Source organism: Ranitomeya imitator, chromosome 6 (genome assembly GCF_032444005.1).
Source record: "Ranitomeya imitator isolate aRanImi1 chromosome 6, aRanImi1.pri, whole genome shotgun sequence".
NCBI lineage: Eukaryota > Metazoa > Chordata > Amphibia > Anura > Dendrobatidae > Ranitomeya > Ranitomeya imitator.
Genome location: NC_091287.1, coordinates 568814986 through 568831304, shown reverse-complemented (window position 1 = coordinate 568831304; position 16319 = coordinate 568814986). Strand labels below are relative to the sequence as shown.

Sequence of the window (16319 nt, the reverse complement as noted above, 5' to 3'; positions counted from 1 at the left end):
ATTGTTCAATTACCCTATGTTCCTGTCTTGCAAAGATAGCAGTACAATGAGTTGCAGCAAACCGCAACACAAAAGTCAATATCCAGGCTCATACGAACAAGCTCATATGAACAATAGTCTGTGTTTCTTGACCTCATGACAATAGACATGTGGATAATTAAGATTAAATGCTGAGTGTTCACCTTAGAGGGGATACACAGAATGATACAGAGACACAAGACAACACTCCTAAAATCAGTAAAGATATAAACATAGATACCCCACACATCACATGATAATCAACACACCATCACACCTCATATTTTGCACCTTTCCATTAAATCCACCTAGGCCATGGTCCATTGATATGCATTTATTTATAAGAAGATTCTACAACCATATGAATTAACAATACTGTTCTCTGTTTTCAGAAAACCCTTGGAGATGTGACTGTGCCCTTCATTGGCTCCGGGCGTGGATGAAAGAAGAAGGCAAACGTCTTCTAACCTCTCTCGACAAGAAACTCATCTGTTCTGAGCCACCAAGACTGTCCCACCAAAGTCTGCTGGACATCTCCGGAAACAGCCTTATCTGTATCCCCCCAGTAGTCCTGGTAGACCCCATGGAGATTACAGCTCGCCTAGGAGATGAACTTCGGGTGTCCTGTCGAGCTACAGGATATCCTCAGCCACTGGTTACTTGGAGGAAAGTCGCCCATGCTCTTACAAGTCCCCCCAAAAGTCATTTAAGGTCAACTAGCAGCAGGCTCTTCGAGTTGAGCGAGAGAAGTGTGGGGGAGCAGTTTGACTCCGATACGGGAAGTGGGATGCTCTTACTGAATAATATCACCATGTCTCATGCTGGAAAGTATGAATGTGTGGCCTCCAATCCTGGGGGAACAGCTAAGGTCTTGTTTCACTTGACCGTCAACCTGTCCAACCAGCAGTCCCGCTCATACACATCTGTGGATATCAGCCAGGAGCCTCTATATGACATGGAGAGCATGGAGTTTACTGCGCTTAGCATGGCCACTCAGACGGCCATTGCCATTGGTATCTCCTTGCTGGCCCTGACCGCCATGCTTCTGATCGTCATGATCTACAGAAAGCACCACAAGAGAAAAAAGTCTAAAAAAGAGGAGAACATTCTGTATGTCAATGACTATTCTGACGGGCCCACCACATTTGCCCAATTGGAAGAGTATAGGGATGAACGTGGACATGAGATGTTTGTCATAGACAGAAACAAGGCTCATTTCCCGACCTACAAGGACCCCGAAGGGATGAGCAGCTTCACCGGTCTGACGGAGCTGACCGATGATCTGCAGGACCAAGAAACTCAAACGTTAGAGGAGGAGGCCGAGCGGCAGATCAATGACATCTTCATGAACCAAGGCTTTCTGTTCCAGCAGCAGATCGCCTATGAAATTCACTGTTAGGGAGCTTTTACCTGGACAGATATCTGACCAATATCAATCTAAATTGGAAATGTTCCTCACCTGCCATGAGACTGGTCTGATGTGCACGATGTCTGCCAAGGTTTAAAGGTTTTATTGTAGGACAATTGTTGACCGATATTGGTGGGTGAGGATGACCGACGGCAGCCACTTCCATCATCTGGATCAGTCTTGGGCAGACATGTGTGGAGTAAACCTGGTTTTAAAGAACAATGTAGTTGGTCGTAGTTGTGATGTGCAGGGACGGGGGGAGGGTTGAAAAAAGGGAAAATAACCGCTGCAAATTTTAATATGGCCCCTGTTTTGTACAGAACAATGATAGACGTTGTGCGGCCGCAGTGAGCCCGCCAGAATCTCCTTTGTAGCTAATAAAGCCTTCGTTGGCGCCTTGGTTGGTGGCACAGGGGTGACGTGCAGACATGACAGCTGTCCTGATTCTTGTGTCGCACACATCCGCTCACCCAGCTGTCAGCGGTAGCATTTTACTACCGATGTCGGACGCTTCCAGGAGGCCGCATGGCGGAGCGGGTTCATGGAGCTCTGCGGATCTCCTGTGATCGTTCCTCTTCACATGGAAGCCTTGTAATGTCTCGTCAATGAGCAGCAGGCACAGATCTGAGCGTTAACAGCTCCGGACTGATAGCAGACGTGTGCCACCGCCGCGCCGTCAGATGACAAATCCTTCTGTCGTTTCACAATGTCTGATTTTTCTTGCATTTGAGATGTTTCTCCCGACTATGGCTGATAAGAAGCTCTCGGCCCCGACGCGGAGACGAGTCCTCGGAGCGGCTGTCAGATAAATAGCTCATCCCGTCTGCTGCGAATAAACCTCAGTCATGGCGGGAAGTTCATTCCAATAAACTTTATATTTTACTCCCTTAGTTTTATAAGATCTCTGCTTCATGTCATCAAATGGAAACATTCTCATTTATGCTCCAAAACTAAAAACGCTATTGCCCCAAAATGTTATTATCCAAAGGATCGGGGGCTGATGCTGAGGACGGGTGTTTGCAGCCCGGTAAATGGAGAAAGCCGAGTGCTGAGCCCCATTCTCTGGCCGCTGCAGTCAGAAAGTTATTTCCTATCTTGCTGATAGGAGGATCCAGTAACTTGTTTTTTGGAGTGTAACATTTTATTCTTTCTGCTCATACAACTGATGGGATTGTTACAATGTGTCAGTCTCAACAAGTCCCACATCAGCACTAACCTCCTGCACTGATACACTGTAACAAACAGTCAGTGCAGGTAAAAGGTTCCCAGTCCAGACAGGATTCAATTGTGAAGCATCTGATGTGTCCTGACTATTTGGTCTCGGTATTTAGGGTTGTTTCCCTATCTGGGACATTTGTTATACATCAACAGGCTTAGTAAGTGTGTTCTCAAACCATGTCGAGATTACAGGAGGACGGGGAGTACGCAGGGAGGACAGGGAGCACGCAGGGAGGATGGGGAGCATGTAGAGAGGACGGGGAGCACGCAGGGAGGACAGGGAGCACGCATGGAGGACGGGGAGCACGCAGAGGACGGGGAGCACGCAGAGAGGACGGGGAGCACGCAGGGAGGACAGGGAGCACGCAGGGAGGACGGGGAGCACGTAGAGAGGACGGGGAGCACGCAGGGAGGACAGGGAGCACGCATGGAGGACGGGGAGCACGCAGAGGACGGGGAGCACGCAGAGAGGACGGGGAGTACGCAGGGAGGACGGGGAGCACGCAGGGAGGATGGGGAGCACGCAGGGAGGACGGGGAGCACGCAGGGAGGACGGGGAGCACTCAGGGAGGACGGGGAGCACGCAGGGAGGACGGGGAGCACGCAGGGAGGACGTGGAGCACGCAGGGAGGACGAGAAGCACGCAGGGAGGACGGACAGTACGCAGGGAGGACGGGGAGCACGCAGGGAGGACGGGGAGCACGCAGGGAGGACGGGGAGCACGCAGGGAGGACGGGGAGCACGCAGGGAGGACGGGGAGCACTCAGGGAGGACGGGGAGCACGCAGGGAGGACGGGGAGCACGCAGGGAGGACGGGGAGCACTCAGGGAGGACGGGGAGCACGCAGGGAGGACGGGGAGCACTCAGGGAGGACGGGGAGCACGCAGGGAGGACGGGGAGCACGCAGGGAGGACGGGGAGCACTCAGGGAGGACGGGGAGCACGCAGGGAGGATAGGGAGCATGCAGAGAGGACGTGAAGCACGCAGGGACAGGGAGCACGCAGGGAGGATGGGGAGCACGCAGGGAGGACGGGGAGCACGCAGGGAGGACGGGGAGTAAGCAGGGAGGACGGGGAGCATGCAGAGAGGACAGGGAGCATGCAGAGAGGACGGGGAGCACGCAGAGAGGACGGAGCATGCAGGGAGGACGTGAAGCACGCAGGGAGAATGGGGAGCACGCAGAGAGGACGGGGAGCATGCAGAGAAAACAGGGATCATGCAGGGAGGACGTGAAGCACGCAGGGAGGATGGGGAGCACGCAGAGAGGACGGGGAGCATGCAGAGAGGACGGAGTATGCAGGGAGGACGTGAAGCACGCAGGGAGGATGGGGAGCACGCAGAGAGGACCGGGAGTACGCAGGGAGGACGGGGAGCATGCAGAGAAAACAGGGATCATGCAGGGAGGACGTGAAGCACGCAGGGAGGATGGGGAGCACGCAGGGAGGACGGGGAGCATGCAGGGAGGACAGGGAGCATGCAGGGAGGACGTGAAGCATGCAGGGAGGACGGGGAGCACGCAAGGAGGACGTGAAGCACGCAGGGAGGACGGGGAACATGCAGGGAGGACGGGGAGCACGCAGGGAGGACGGGGAGCACGCAGGGAGGACGGGGAGCATGCAAGAAGTAGAGAACGCAGGGAGGACGGGGCCCGCAAGGAGGACGTGGCGTATGCAAGGAGGACTGGGAGCATGCAGAGAAAACAGGGATCATGCAGGGAGGACGTGAAGCACGCAGGGAGGATGGGGAGCACGCAGAGAGGACGGGGAGCACGCAGAGAGGACGGAGTATGCAGGGAGGACGTGAAGCACGCAGGGAGGATGGGGAGCACGCAGAGAGGACGGGAGTACGCAGGGAGGACGGGGAGCATGCAGAGAAAACAGGGATCATGCAGGGAGGACGTGAAGCACGCAGGGAGGATGGGGAGCACGCAGGGAGGACGGGGAGCATGCAGGGAGGACGTGAAGCATGCAGGGAGGACGGGGAGCACGCAAGGAGGACGTGAAGCACGCAGGGAGGACGGGGAACACGCAGGGAGGACGGGGAGCACGCAGGGAGGACGGGGAGCACGCAGGGAGGACGGGGAGCATGCAAGAAGTAGAGAACGCAGGGAGGACGGGGCCCGCAAGGAGGACGTGGCGTATGCAAGGAGGACTGGGAGCATACAGGGAGAACGCGGGGCCCCAGGGAGGATGGAAGCCGAGTGGAGGATGGGGAGCATGCAGGGAAGACGGAGAGCACGAGGGAGGACATGGAGCATGCAGGGATACAGCTCCACTCCTGCCCACTGAGCGCCGAGGCTCCAGCAGTAGGCCACAGCTAACCTTTATGGCATATCCCACCCCCAGGCCATGAATATCTCTATTTAAACAATTCTCTTCATTGACAGCAGTGGTTTGGACACAATGGTGGGACATTGAGCCTCAGGTGCAAACCTTTTACTATAAGGTGATGACACTTTATGACAGTGTCCTGAAGGAACATAGACGGAGCCGCTTGCTCCGCAGTTAAGTGTTATAATGACTCCTCACTGTCGTCTCCTGGCTCCGTCTTCAGAGTGCAGCTTGTAATCCTGCAGGATACAGTCTACTGCTGTGCCCACCGCTCCGGGCCGGGACCTGGCACTAGCTCTGCAGTAGGGACTGACATGTAGCAGTTAAAGTTTCCATGAAGGGTTAAGTGCAGTCACCCAATCATGAGCCGGTGATAATCTGTGCCTTCCTATATTCACAGCTGTAGTCATGGAAACAGAATCCTGATTATTGTTACATCATCCTGTATATATGGAGCTGCACTCAGGTCTTTGTTCTGGTCACAAGGGGTCCACAAAGGGTTAACTCCGCAGTGAATCCACCCAACCGCACCGTCTGGTGATCAATGTGCCCCGCCATAACGCACAGGCGGATTCCTACACTGCACCGCGGAAAAGCCACATGTAGATGAGCAGCTTTCATTAAAGCCAACACCGTGAGCAATGTGAACATGTCCCAATGAGAGGCAAGAAAATCACCTCCCAGTGGGAGCGCGGTACCCAGAATCACAGCCTGCACACTGCAGAATTGTAAATGCAGCTCTAGAGCTAAAACCCAGCAGTGTCAGACCCGGGTATGAGCTCAACCTGGAAATGTACATTCACCAAGGACTGACTGCACAAGACATCCTGCATCATACCGGAGAACAGTGAGCGCAGCTCTGGAGAATGAACCAGGATCAGATGTGTATGTACACAGCGACTGCACCAGCAGAATAGTGAGTGCAGCTCAGGGGTATAATACAGGATATAACTCAGGATCAGTAATGCAATGTATGTACACAGCGACTGCACCAGCAGAATAGTGAGTGCAGCTCAAGAGTATAATACAGGAGGTAACTCAGGATCAGTAATGTAATGTATGTACACAGTGACTGCACCAGCAGAATAGTGAGTGCAGCTCGGGGGTATAATACAGGATATAACTCAGGATCAGTAATGCAATGTATGTACACAGTGACTGCACCAGCAGAATAGTGAGGGCAGCTCTGGGGTATAATACAGGATATAACTCAGGATCAGTAATGTAATGTATGTACACAGTGACTGCACCAGCAGAATAGTGAGTGCAGCTCAGGGGTATAATACAGGATATAACTCAGGATCAGTAATGCAATGTATGTACACAGTGACTGCACCAGCAGAATAGTGAGTGCAGCTCTGGAGTATAATACAGGATGTAACTCAGGATCAGTAATGTAATGTATGTACACAGCGACTGCACCAGCAGAATAGTGAGTGCAGCTCAAGGGTATAATACAGGATGTAACTCAGGATCAGTAATGTAATGTATGTACACAGTGACTGCACCAGCAGAATAGTGAGTGCAGCTCTGGAGTATAATACAGGAGGTAACTCAGGATCAGTAATGTAATGTATGTACACAGCGACTGCACCAGCAGAATAGTGAGTGCAGCTCAGGGGTATAATACAGGATGTAACTCAGGATCAGTAATTTAATGTATGTACACAGCGACTGCACCAGCAGAATAGTGAGTGCAGCTCTGGGGTATAATACAGGAGGTAACTCAGGATTAGTAATGTAATGTATGTACACAGCGACTGCACCAGCAGAATAGTGAGTGCAGCTCTGGGGTATAATACATGATGTAACTCAGGATTAGTAATGTAATGTATGTACACAGCGACTGCACCAGCAGAATAGTGAGTGCAGCTCAGGGGTATAATACAGGATGTAACTCAGGATCAGTAATTTAATGTATGTACACAGCGACTGCACCAGCAGAATAGTGAGTGCAGCTCAGGGGTATAATACAGGAGGTAACTCAGGATCACTAATGTAATGTATGTACACAGTGACTGCACCAGCAGAATAGTGAGTGCAGCTCTGGGGTATAATACAGGAGGTAACTCAGGATCACTAATGTAATGTATGTACACAGTGACTGCACCAGCAGAATAGTGAGTGCAGCTCTGGGGTATAATACAGGAGGTAACTCAGGATCAGTAATGTAATGTATGTACACAGCGACTGCACCAGCAGAATAGTGAGTGCAGCTCAGGGGTATAGTACAGGAGGTAACTCAGGATCAGTAATGTAATGTATGTACACAGTGACTGCACCAGCAGAATAGTGAGTGCAGCTCTGGAGTATAATACAGGAGGTAACTCAGGATCAGTAATGTATGTACACAGTGACTGCACCAGCAGAATAGTGAGTGCAGCTCAGGGGTATAATACAGGAGGTAACTCAGGATCAGTAATGTAATGTATGTACACAGTGACTGCACCAGCAGAATAGTGATTGCAGCTCTGGGGTATAATACAGGATGTAACTCAGGATCAGTAATGTATGTACACAGTGACTGCACCAGCAGAATAGTGAGTGCAGCTCTGGAGTATGATACAGGAGGTAACTCAGGATCAGTAATATATGTACACAGTGACTGCACCAGCAGAATAGTGAGTGCAGCTCAGGGGTATAATACAGGAGGTAACTCAGGATCAGTAATGTAATGTATGTACACAGTGACTGCACCAGCAGAATAGTGATTGCAGCTCAGGGGTATAATACAGGAGGTAACTCAGGATCAGTAATGTAATGTATGTACACAGTGACTGCACCAGCAGAATAGTGAGTGCAACTCTGGAGTATAATACAGGAGGTAACTCAGGATCAGTAATGTATGTACACAGTGACTGCACCAGCAGAATAGTGAGTGCAGCTCAGGGGTATAATACAGGAGGTAACTCAGGATCAGTAATGTAATGTATGTACACAGTGACTGCACCAGCAGAATAGTGATTGCAGCTCTGGGGTATAATACAGGATGTAACTCAGGATCAGTAATGTATGTACACAGTGACTGCACCAGCAGAATAGTGAGTGCAGCTCTGGAGTATAATACAGGAGGTAACTCAGACTGTGGAGACCTGGGTGTCGTAACCAGTGCCTTCCCCCCTCCCATCAATCCCGTAATCAAACACACACAGTCCTAGGTGGGTTGAACAGGTCGGTCACAGTTTATTAATTAAATAATCGGAGAAAGGGCAATTACATATCGTAACGAGCGGCTCGCGCCGAGCTCCTGTCCGTGATCGACAGGGGAATTGGCCCAACGAGCGGTTACGACCTTTGCCCTCCTCCGCTTTTTCCGCTGTGACTTAATAAAGGTTACCAGGGTTTAGTTCTATCAACATACGTAATAATTTTTTTTTTTTTTTTTTTAAACTTACACCATAATTCACACATTTACATTCTCCTGCGGGTTAGTATCATAATTAGCCTTTAAAAGGGAGGGTGGGTGGGACAAAAGCTTCCAGGTGTCCTGCCGAGAGTGAAAGAGAAAGTTCTCGGCCGGACACCTGGATTTAACCCCTGTAGGAGTGGCCGTAGGACCCCTCCCCTCTAGTGCCCACTGGCCGGCTGGGGGTCTTCCAATTAATGCATCACTAAGGGGGGAGTGATGCTAGGGGGGAACTGGCACAGACATTCTTTACGTGCAGCTCTCTATGTGCTCCCCAGTCAGAGACGCGCACCTTAATCAGTACCGCGTCTGCCAGACTGTGGAGACCTGGGTGTCGTAACCAGTGCCTTCCCCCCTCCCATCAATCCCGTAATCAAACACACACAGTCCTAGGTGGGTTGAACAGGTCGGTCACAGTTTATTAATTAAATAATCGGAGGAAGGGCAATTACATATCGTAACGAGCGGCTCGCGCCGAGCTCCTGTCCGTGATCGACAGGGGAATTGGCCCAACGAGCGGTTACGACCTTTGCCCTCCTCCGCTTTTTCCGCCACGGAGGATCCCGTGTATTATCTACGCGGGACTCCGACCCCACCCCTCGATGTTAGGGCCTGTTCAACCCCATCCTGTAAACCAGACAGAAAAATATCGAGGCCAATGTCCGTTAGGTGAACTCCGTCCGGTCTTAGTTGTGGCGTGTTATCCCCTTGTAACGGGAGGTGACGGATCACGATACCGCCTCTTCCTCTCACATATTTTCCAATCCGAGCATTGAATTTACCCCTTGTCCGTTCTATGGCTCTTTTATCTCTTGCTCTTCGCCAGACGGCCCGTGGTGTTATATCCGACCACACCAGGATCATGTTCCTGTAAAGACAGCTGAACCAATCCATATCCGTTGTCACCCATTTGTACAATTCGGCCACCTTTTGTATCCATATCCGTTGTCAACCATTTGTTCAATTCGGCCACCTTTTGTTTGCCAAGGTCATTGCCACCCGTGTGTACCACCATTACCACAGGGCTTTCCGCCCTCCTTGCTATGCCAACCATCTCCTTGAACACCTGTTTCCACTGGAGGCCTCTGACACCCCTCCATTTAACTTTTATGCCCGGGAGGTAAAGATTTGTTCCTCCTGGCCGCAGTTTGGCCCTCTCCTTGGCCCAGTAAAAGTAGGAATCTCCTACAACCCAAACTTCAACCCCTGTAAGAGACAACACAGAGTTTCCCCGTCCTGCGACATCCCCCCGTCAACATCTGCGGGGGTTCCTCCAGGATCGGAGCACACTCGTCCAGAGTCACACAGCGCACAGCGCAAGGGTAACGAGGAAATCTTATGTTACAGGGTTAACATAAAGGAAATGGAGCTAACTTCAGCGGTAAAGGAGTTACGCCTACAACTATCACATCCAAACGGATAAGTGGTGAACAAAGATCTGGATCAAAAATAGCTTTAACTATAGATCAGGAAATTAGTCAGAAAATCAGGAGCAACAATTATATTGACATATGGTCGCTGTTATCAGCGGACCAACAAACGGTGGATAAAGCTAACGATAGGGTTTTCGATAGGGGGAGATCAAAAATCGGATTAACCATGAATAATTGGCTCCAGGCCTTCGTAGTATTGGGCTGTATTAAGGGTGGCCCCCTGGCTAAAGCTTTACCCCAATAAGGAAGCGGCTCAGCAACTGCAATCAGGCTTCTCCGACGGGTTCTTTATTCCCTTTAGGCTAACAAGAACGCCAACCCTATCCGATAACCTAAAATCGGCTCGCGAATTCCCAAAATTCTTAGACAAAAATTGGGAAGGAGGTAGAATTGGGTAGAATAGCAGGCCCCTTTAAGTCGCTCCCCTTCAAAAACATTACAATTTCTCCGTTAGGCATCATACCAAAAAAGGAACCCGGTAAATACCGTTTAATCCATCATTTTCACCCAAAGGGCGATTCGGTTAACGATGCTATTTCCCCAGAAAAAGCTTCTGTCTCGTATGTGTCTTTCGATACAGCGGTAGAACTAGTCCGGGCAGCCGGACCAGGCGACCTGCTAGCCAAATACGACATTGAATCGGCATTCCGTTTGCTACCCATGCACCCCGAATGTTTCCACCTTCTGGGCTGCAAAGTGGACCAACACTATTACTTCGACATGTGCCTCCCGATGGGATGTTCCATCTCATGTCACTATTTCGAGCTGTTCAGCACCTTCCTAGATTGGGTAGTTCAGTACGAAACGGGCAGTAAATCCCTAATTCACTACCTCGACGATTTCCTGTTCGTCGGCCCCAGTGATTTTAATCTCTGCTCCGATTTACAAGAAAAATTCAAATCTATCTCACTCAAATTCGGCGTGCCATTGTCACCAAAAAAAAAAAAAAAAAAAAAAAAAAAAAAAGAGGGTCCATGTAATGTATTGCCCTTCTTGGGCATCGAAATAGATACCAACATGATGGTGTTCCGCTTACCAGAGGATAGAATACAAAAAACCCAACAAATGTCGAAAGGCTTCCGCGAAGTTAAGAAGGTAACCCTACAGCAAATGCAGGCGTTATCGGGTTTACTGACGTTTGCCTGCCGCGTAATGCCGGCCGGCAGAGCATTCTCACGCAGACTATCTCTGGCAACAAAAGGCGCTTCTCAGCCCGGCCATAGAATTAGGCTCACTCGTTTGCTAAAAGCTGATCTGCTGGTATGGCAGACGTTCCTGCAATCGTACAACGGTCACACGTGCGTCATGGTTAGAGAGATCACAAGCAAAGAATTAGGGGACATTAGGGTGGAACAAAACAGAGGGTTTTGCAACAATCTATAAAAAACAATGGTGCCATTCTGGTTGGCCAGAGAATTGGACGACAACAAAGTGGGGGCAAGACCCGGCCCTACGGGAATTGTTTGCGGTAGTAGCAGCGTTGGAGATATGGGCCGATCAGTTGAGAAACATGAACATTCGTTTCCAAACTAAAAATACGAAAACAGCGAAGAGTTTAAATCACATGTCTTCTTCATCCTTGCCCATACTCGCTCTCTTGCGCCGGCTAGCGATGATATGCCTTGAAAACAATATCTGGTGTAGAGCCACCGTGGTGGCGGAAGTAGATGATAATATCATTAACCCATTGTTGTTTTCCAATTGGCAGGCTTTCAGAATCCAGCAGCCCAACGCGCAACCCCTGGGTATCCTGTGTCCACTGTCCCTGTGGGATACAGTGGCCAATCATTGATGCCCTTAATCCGGGCCTAGCAGGTGTATGGTAAGGCTTGGGAGGAGTGGCGCTCACTAATTCAGCCAGTTCAGCTGATGGCTGAGTGGTTAAGCTCTTTCACTGAAGAGTGGGAAACATGGTTTCTATCCCCAGTAAAAGTAAATTTCTTCTTTATTTATTGGTAGGCCAGTCGACGAATGCGACGGAGCACGAAGCGCGGTTACAAGCGAATTTTTATTACGGAAATTATCGGGGCTAGCATTTTTCTTTCATCTATTGGGATGGGTAGACGTAACTAAGTCCTTCTGCATAAGACAAGCCATAAAAGGTGGGAAAAGGCTTCAGCCAAGCCAGGAATGTCGCCGCCCCATTTCACTGAGACTATTGCAGGAACTGATTGCTGCGTCGGAAGGAGGCCTAATTAATGAGGGCATAGTTATATGCAGCGACGCCCTGCGCATCAGGGTTCGAAAGTCCAAATGCTATCCCACCGGTAGGGGCACATGGGTCCTAGTTAACTCTACAGATGGCCCAGCTTGTCCGCTAAAAATGGTTAGAAGATACGCCGGGATAAGACACGCTGGTAGATTTTTTCTTCACTCATAAAGACATGTCCCCTCTGACCAAGTACCAATTCCAGGCAATGTTCAAGCTATGCTTGGGAAAAACCGGCGCTAATCCAAAGGAGTACGGAACACATTCGTTCCGCATAGGGGCGGCCACAGCGGCAGCTAAGGCAGGAGTGTCAGAGGCCGAGGCGCAGAAAATGGGTCGCTGGAAGTCCGCATACTTCGCCAGATACATAAGACCCGACTTGCTTAATTAACATGTGAGGGATTGGCCGATGTGCTGGCCGATGCACTGAATATCGTGCGTTGGAGCCCGATTACTACCACATAGTGGCGGATTAATGGCTCTGTCTTCAGCGACTGCATTGCAGTTGTCGTGGCTGGAAGCCGCGGGGGATTGTTCTTCCCTGGCTAACACTCACCGCTGCGTGATTCTGGACGAGTGTACAATACAGGAGGTAACTCAGGATCAGTAATGTATGTACACAGTGACTGCACCAGCAGAATAGTGAGTGCAGCTCTGGGGTATAATACAGGAGGTAACTCAGGATCAGTAATGTAATGTATGTACACAGTGTCTGCACCAGCAGAATAGTGAGTGCAGCTCTGGAGTATAATAGAGGATGTAACTCAGGATCAGTAATGTAATGTATGCACACAGTGACTGCACCAGCAGAATAGTGAGTGCAGCTCTGGAGTATAATACAGGATGTAACTCAGGATCAGTAATGTAATGTATGTACACAGTGACTGCACCAGCAGAATAGTGAGTGCAGCTCTGGAGTATAATAGAGGATGTAACTCAGGATCAGTAATGTAATGTATGCACACAGTGACTGCACCAGCAGAATAGTGAGTGCAGCTCTGGAGTATAATACAGGAGGTAACTCAGGATTAGTAATGTAATGTATGTACACAGTGACTGCACCAGCAGAATAGTGAGTGCAGCTCTGGAGTATAATACAGGAGGTAACTCAGGATTAGTAATGTAATGTATGCACACAGTGACTGCACCAGCAGAATAGTGAGTGCAGCTCTGGAGTATAATAGAGGATGTAACTCAGGATCAGTAATGTAATGTATGTACACAGTGACTGCACCAGCAGAATAGTGAGTGCAGCTCTGGAGTATAATACAGGAGGTAACTCAGGATTAGTAATGTAATGTATGTACACAGTGACTGCACCAGCAGAATAGTGAGTGCAGCTCTGGAGTATAATACAGGAGGTAACTCAGGGTCAGTAATATAATGTATGTACACAGTGACTGCACCAGCAGAATAGTGAGTGCAGCTCTGAGGTATAATACAGGATGCAACTCAGGATCAGTAATGTAATGTATGTACACAGTGACTGCACCAGCAGAATAGTGATTGCAGCTCTTGGGTATAATACAGGATGTAACTCAGGATCAGTAATGCAATGTATGTACACAGTGACTGCACCAGCAGAATAGTGAGTGCAGCTCTGGAGTATAATACAGGATGTAACTCAGGATCAGTAATGTAATGTATGTACAGTGACTGCACCAGCAGAATAGTGAGTGCAGCTCTGGGGTATAATACAGGATGTAACTCAGGATCAGTAATGTAATGTATGTGCACATTGACTGCACCAGCAGAATAGTGAGTGCAGCTCTGGGGAATTATACAGGATGTAACTCGGGATCAGTAATGTAATGTATGTACACAGTGACTGCACCAGCAGGATAGTGAATGCAGCTCTAGAGTATAATACAGGATGTAACTCAGGATCAGTAATGTAATGTATGTACACAGTGACTGCACCAGCAGAATAGTGAGTGCAGCTCTGGGGTATAATACAGGAAGTAACTCAGGATCAGTAATGTAATGTATGTACACAGTGACTGCACCAGCAGAATAGTGAGTGCAGCTCTGGGGTATAATACAGGATGTTACTCAGGATCAGTAATGTAATGTATGTACACAGTGACTACACCAGCAGAATAGTGAGTGCAGCTCTGGAGTATAATACAGGATATAACTCAGGATCACAATCCTGATCACAGGTATCAGTGTAATCAGTATAACGGCACCGACCTGACACTGTAGTCACTGAGCACAATCCTGATCACAGGTATCAGTGTAATCAGTATAACGGCGCCGACTTGACACTGTAGTCACTGAGCACAATCCTGATCTCAGGTATCAGTGTAATCAGTATAACGGCGCCGACCTGACACTGTCTGTAGTCACTGAGCACAATCCTGATCACAGGTATCAGTGTAATCAGTATAACGGCGCCGACCTGACACTGTCTGTAGTCACTGAGCACAATCCTGCTGACAGATTCCCTGTAAAGCACAACCCTGTGTACTCGGCAGCCATCAGGTCCCTCATTACCAGCAACCCTTGGTGTTCGGCTTAACTTATTCATCTCTAACCCCAGGATTACCACACCCATCATCTGTACAAGTCTCCTATGTGGGTGTCACAACATTGTATGAAATGTAATATGATTTTGTAGCTTTGCCTGTTAGACCCATGCTGTGGGCTAAAAAACCCTCTTCACTCTGTGTTTTGCTTGCTGGAATGTTTGTGTAGAAGAGGAATTTTTACGACCGCTATAGCTGCAGTGGATAGTTGTGCCAGCTAGAGCTGGTCTGATATCTCTCTCAAGACATGCGGTTCTTTGTGCTTTTATAGTGAGATATTGGGCCAACGATTTTGGCTAAGAAAATAATAAGTCCATTTTGTGAATCTCCATCGGCGGATCTATCAGCCACTATAAGCGCAAGCCTCCATTCCAAAAGGTAAAAAAGTACGGATTTCTCTGGAACTGAGTGTCCCAACTAGCCTGAATTTAGTACCAATAGAAAGGCAATGGTAAAAGATGAATGAGGGGTGTGCTGGGATTCTGACATGTTCTGGAGCGGAGATACGAGCATGATAAAAATTTGTGTTAAATTTGGTAAGTTTGAAGAAAGAGGAGGGTCTGAGGAAACCGACCCTTTTAGTGATGTCACCAGGCTGAGCTATAAGTTTTATGCAAGGCAGGCACCCAGCAGGGAGTCTTTCCTGAGGAGCCCTGATGAACTGGGATATTTGGGAACTCCGCCCACTAGCCTGGTTTCCTGCAATGTCCTGAATACATGTAAGTGTTAATTTCTCATTTAAAGGGAACCTATCACCCCGTTTTTTCAGTATGAGATAAAAATACTGTTAAATAGGGCCTGAGCTGTGCGTTACTATAGTGTATTTTGTGTACCCTGATTCCCCACCTATGCTGCCGAAATAACTTACCAAAGTCGCCGTTTTCGCCTGTCAATCAGGCTGGTCTGGTCAGATGGGCGTGGTCACAGCGCTGTTTCTTCCCCTAGATCTTGCATACATTTCCGTTGGTGGCGTAGTGGTTTGCGCATGCCCAACTTCTGAATCCACTGCGCAGGCGAAGAAAAAACGCGCGATCGACGCTATTTCCCTGGTGGTCGGTGGGGGGGGGCCATCTTCCTGAGGCCGCGCGTGCGCATATGGAGTTCTCTGCTGCCTGGGGCATCAGGAAAATGGCCGCGGGATGCCACGCGTGCGCAGATGGAGATCGCGACGGCCATTTTCCTGTCCCCGTGGCCAACAGCACCAGACCTACCACCGAACCTCGCCAGTGTTTCTTCTGCAAGCGGCCTGGTCATATCAGTACCTACTGTCCAGCCAAGCCGAAGAACCCCCAAGCCAGGGCCTAACGCAGCAGTTCTTTTGGTGGGGGGGGGGGTAGCTGGGAGGGTGTGTGACAACGTACAGCCCGTCACTGTGGGAGGCCATGTTGCTACAGGCCTCAAGGACACCGGGGCTGAACGAACCCTCATCCGACCTGAACTGGCGGCCCCTGAAGAAATCATTCCAGGGAAAACCCTAACTGTCACTGGGATTGGGGGCATCAGCTGTCCCTTACCAATGGCCCGGGTTTATATTGATTGGGGTGCCGGGAGCGGGGTGAAGGAAGTGGGGCTGTCTGATAATTTGCCCACTGATGTTTTGTTGGGGACTGATTTGGGGAGGATGGTTGCATACTACGTCCCTGACACCCCTCCCCAATCTACTAATGAGGGTAAAGTTAACCCTGATGATGATGATAATGGGAGATCGCATGTGTTACCTGACCATGCTTTATCTTGTAATGATGCATCTATTAACCATTTTTCCCCTA

General features: G+C 49.6%; 1 protein-coding gene across 4 annotated transcripts in view; it reads left to right on the top strand.

Moving 5' to 3' along the window:
• Window positions 1–2316, top strand: part of LRRC24 (leucine rich repeat containing 24) — a 121546-nt gene extending 119230 nt beyond the window's left edge. For all 4 annotated transcript variants that reach the window (XM_069732073.1, XM_069732071.1, XM_069732070.1 and 1 more), the window contains one exon: window positions 411–2316. In XM_069732073.1, coding sequence (XP_069588174.1) covers window positions 411–1417 — 1007 coding nt within the window. In that variant the 3' untranslated portion in view covers window positions 1418–2316. The remainder of the gene's footprint in view (window positions 1–410) is intronic.
• The last annotated feature ends 14003 nt before the right edge of the window (window positions 2317–16319 follow it).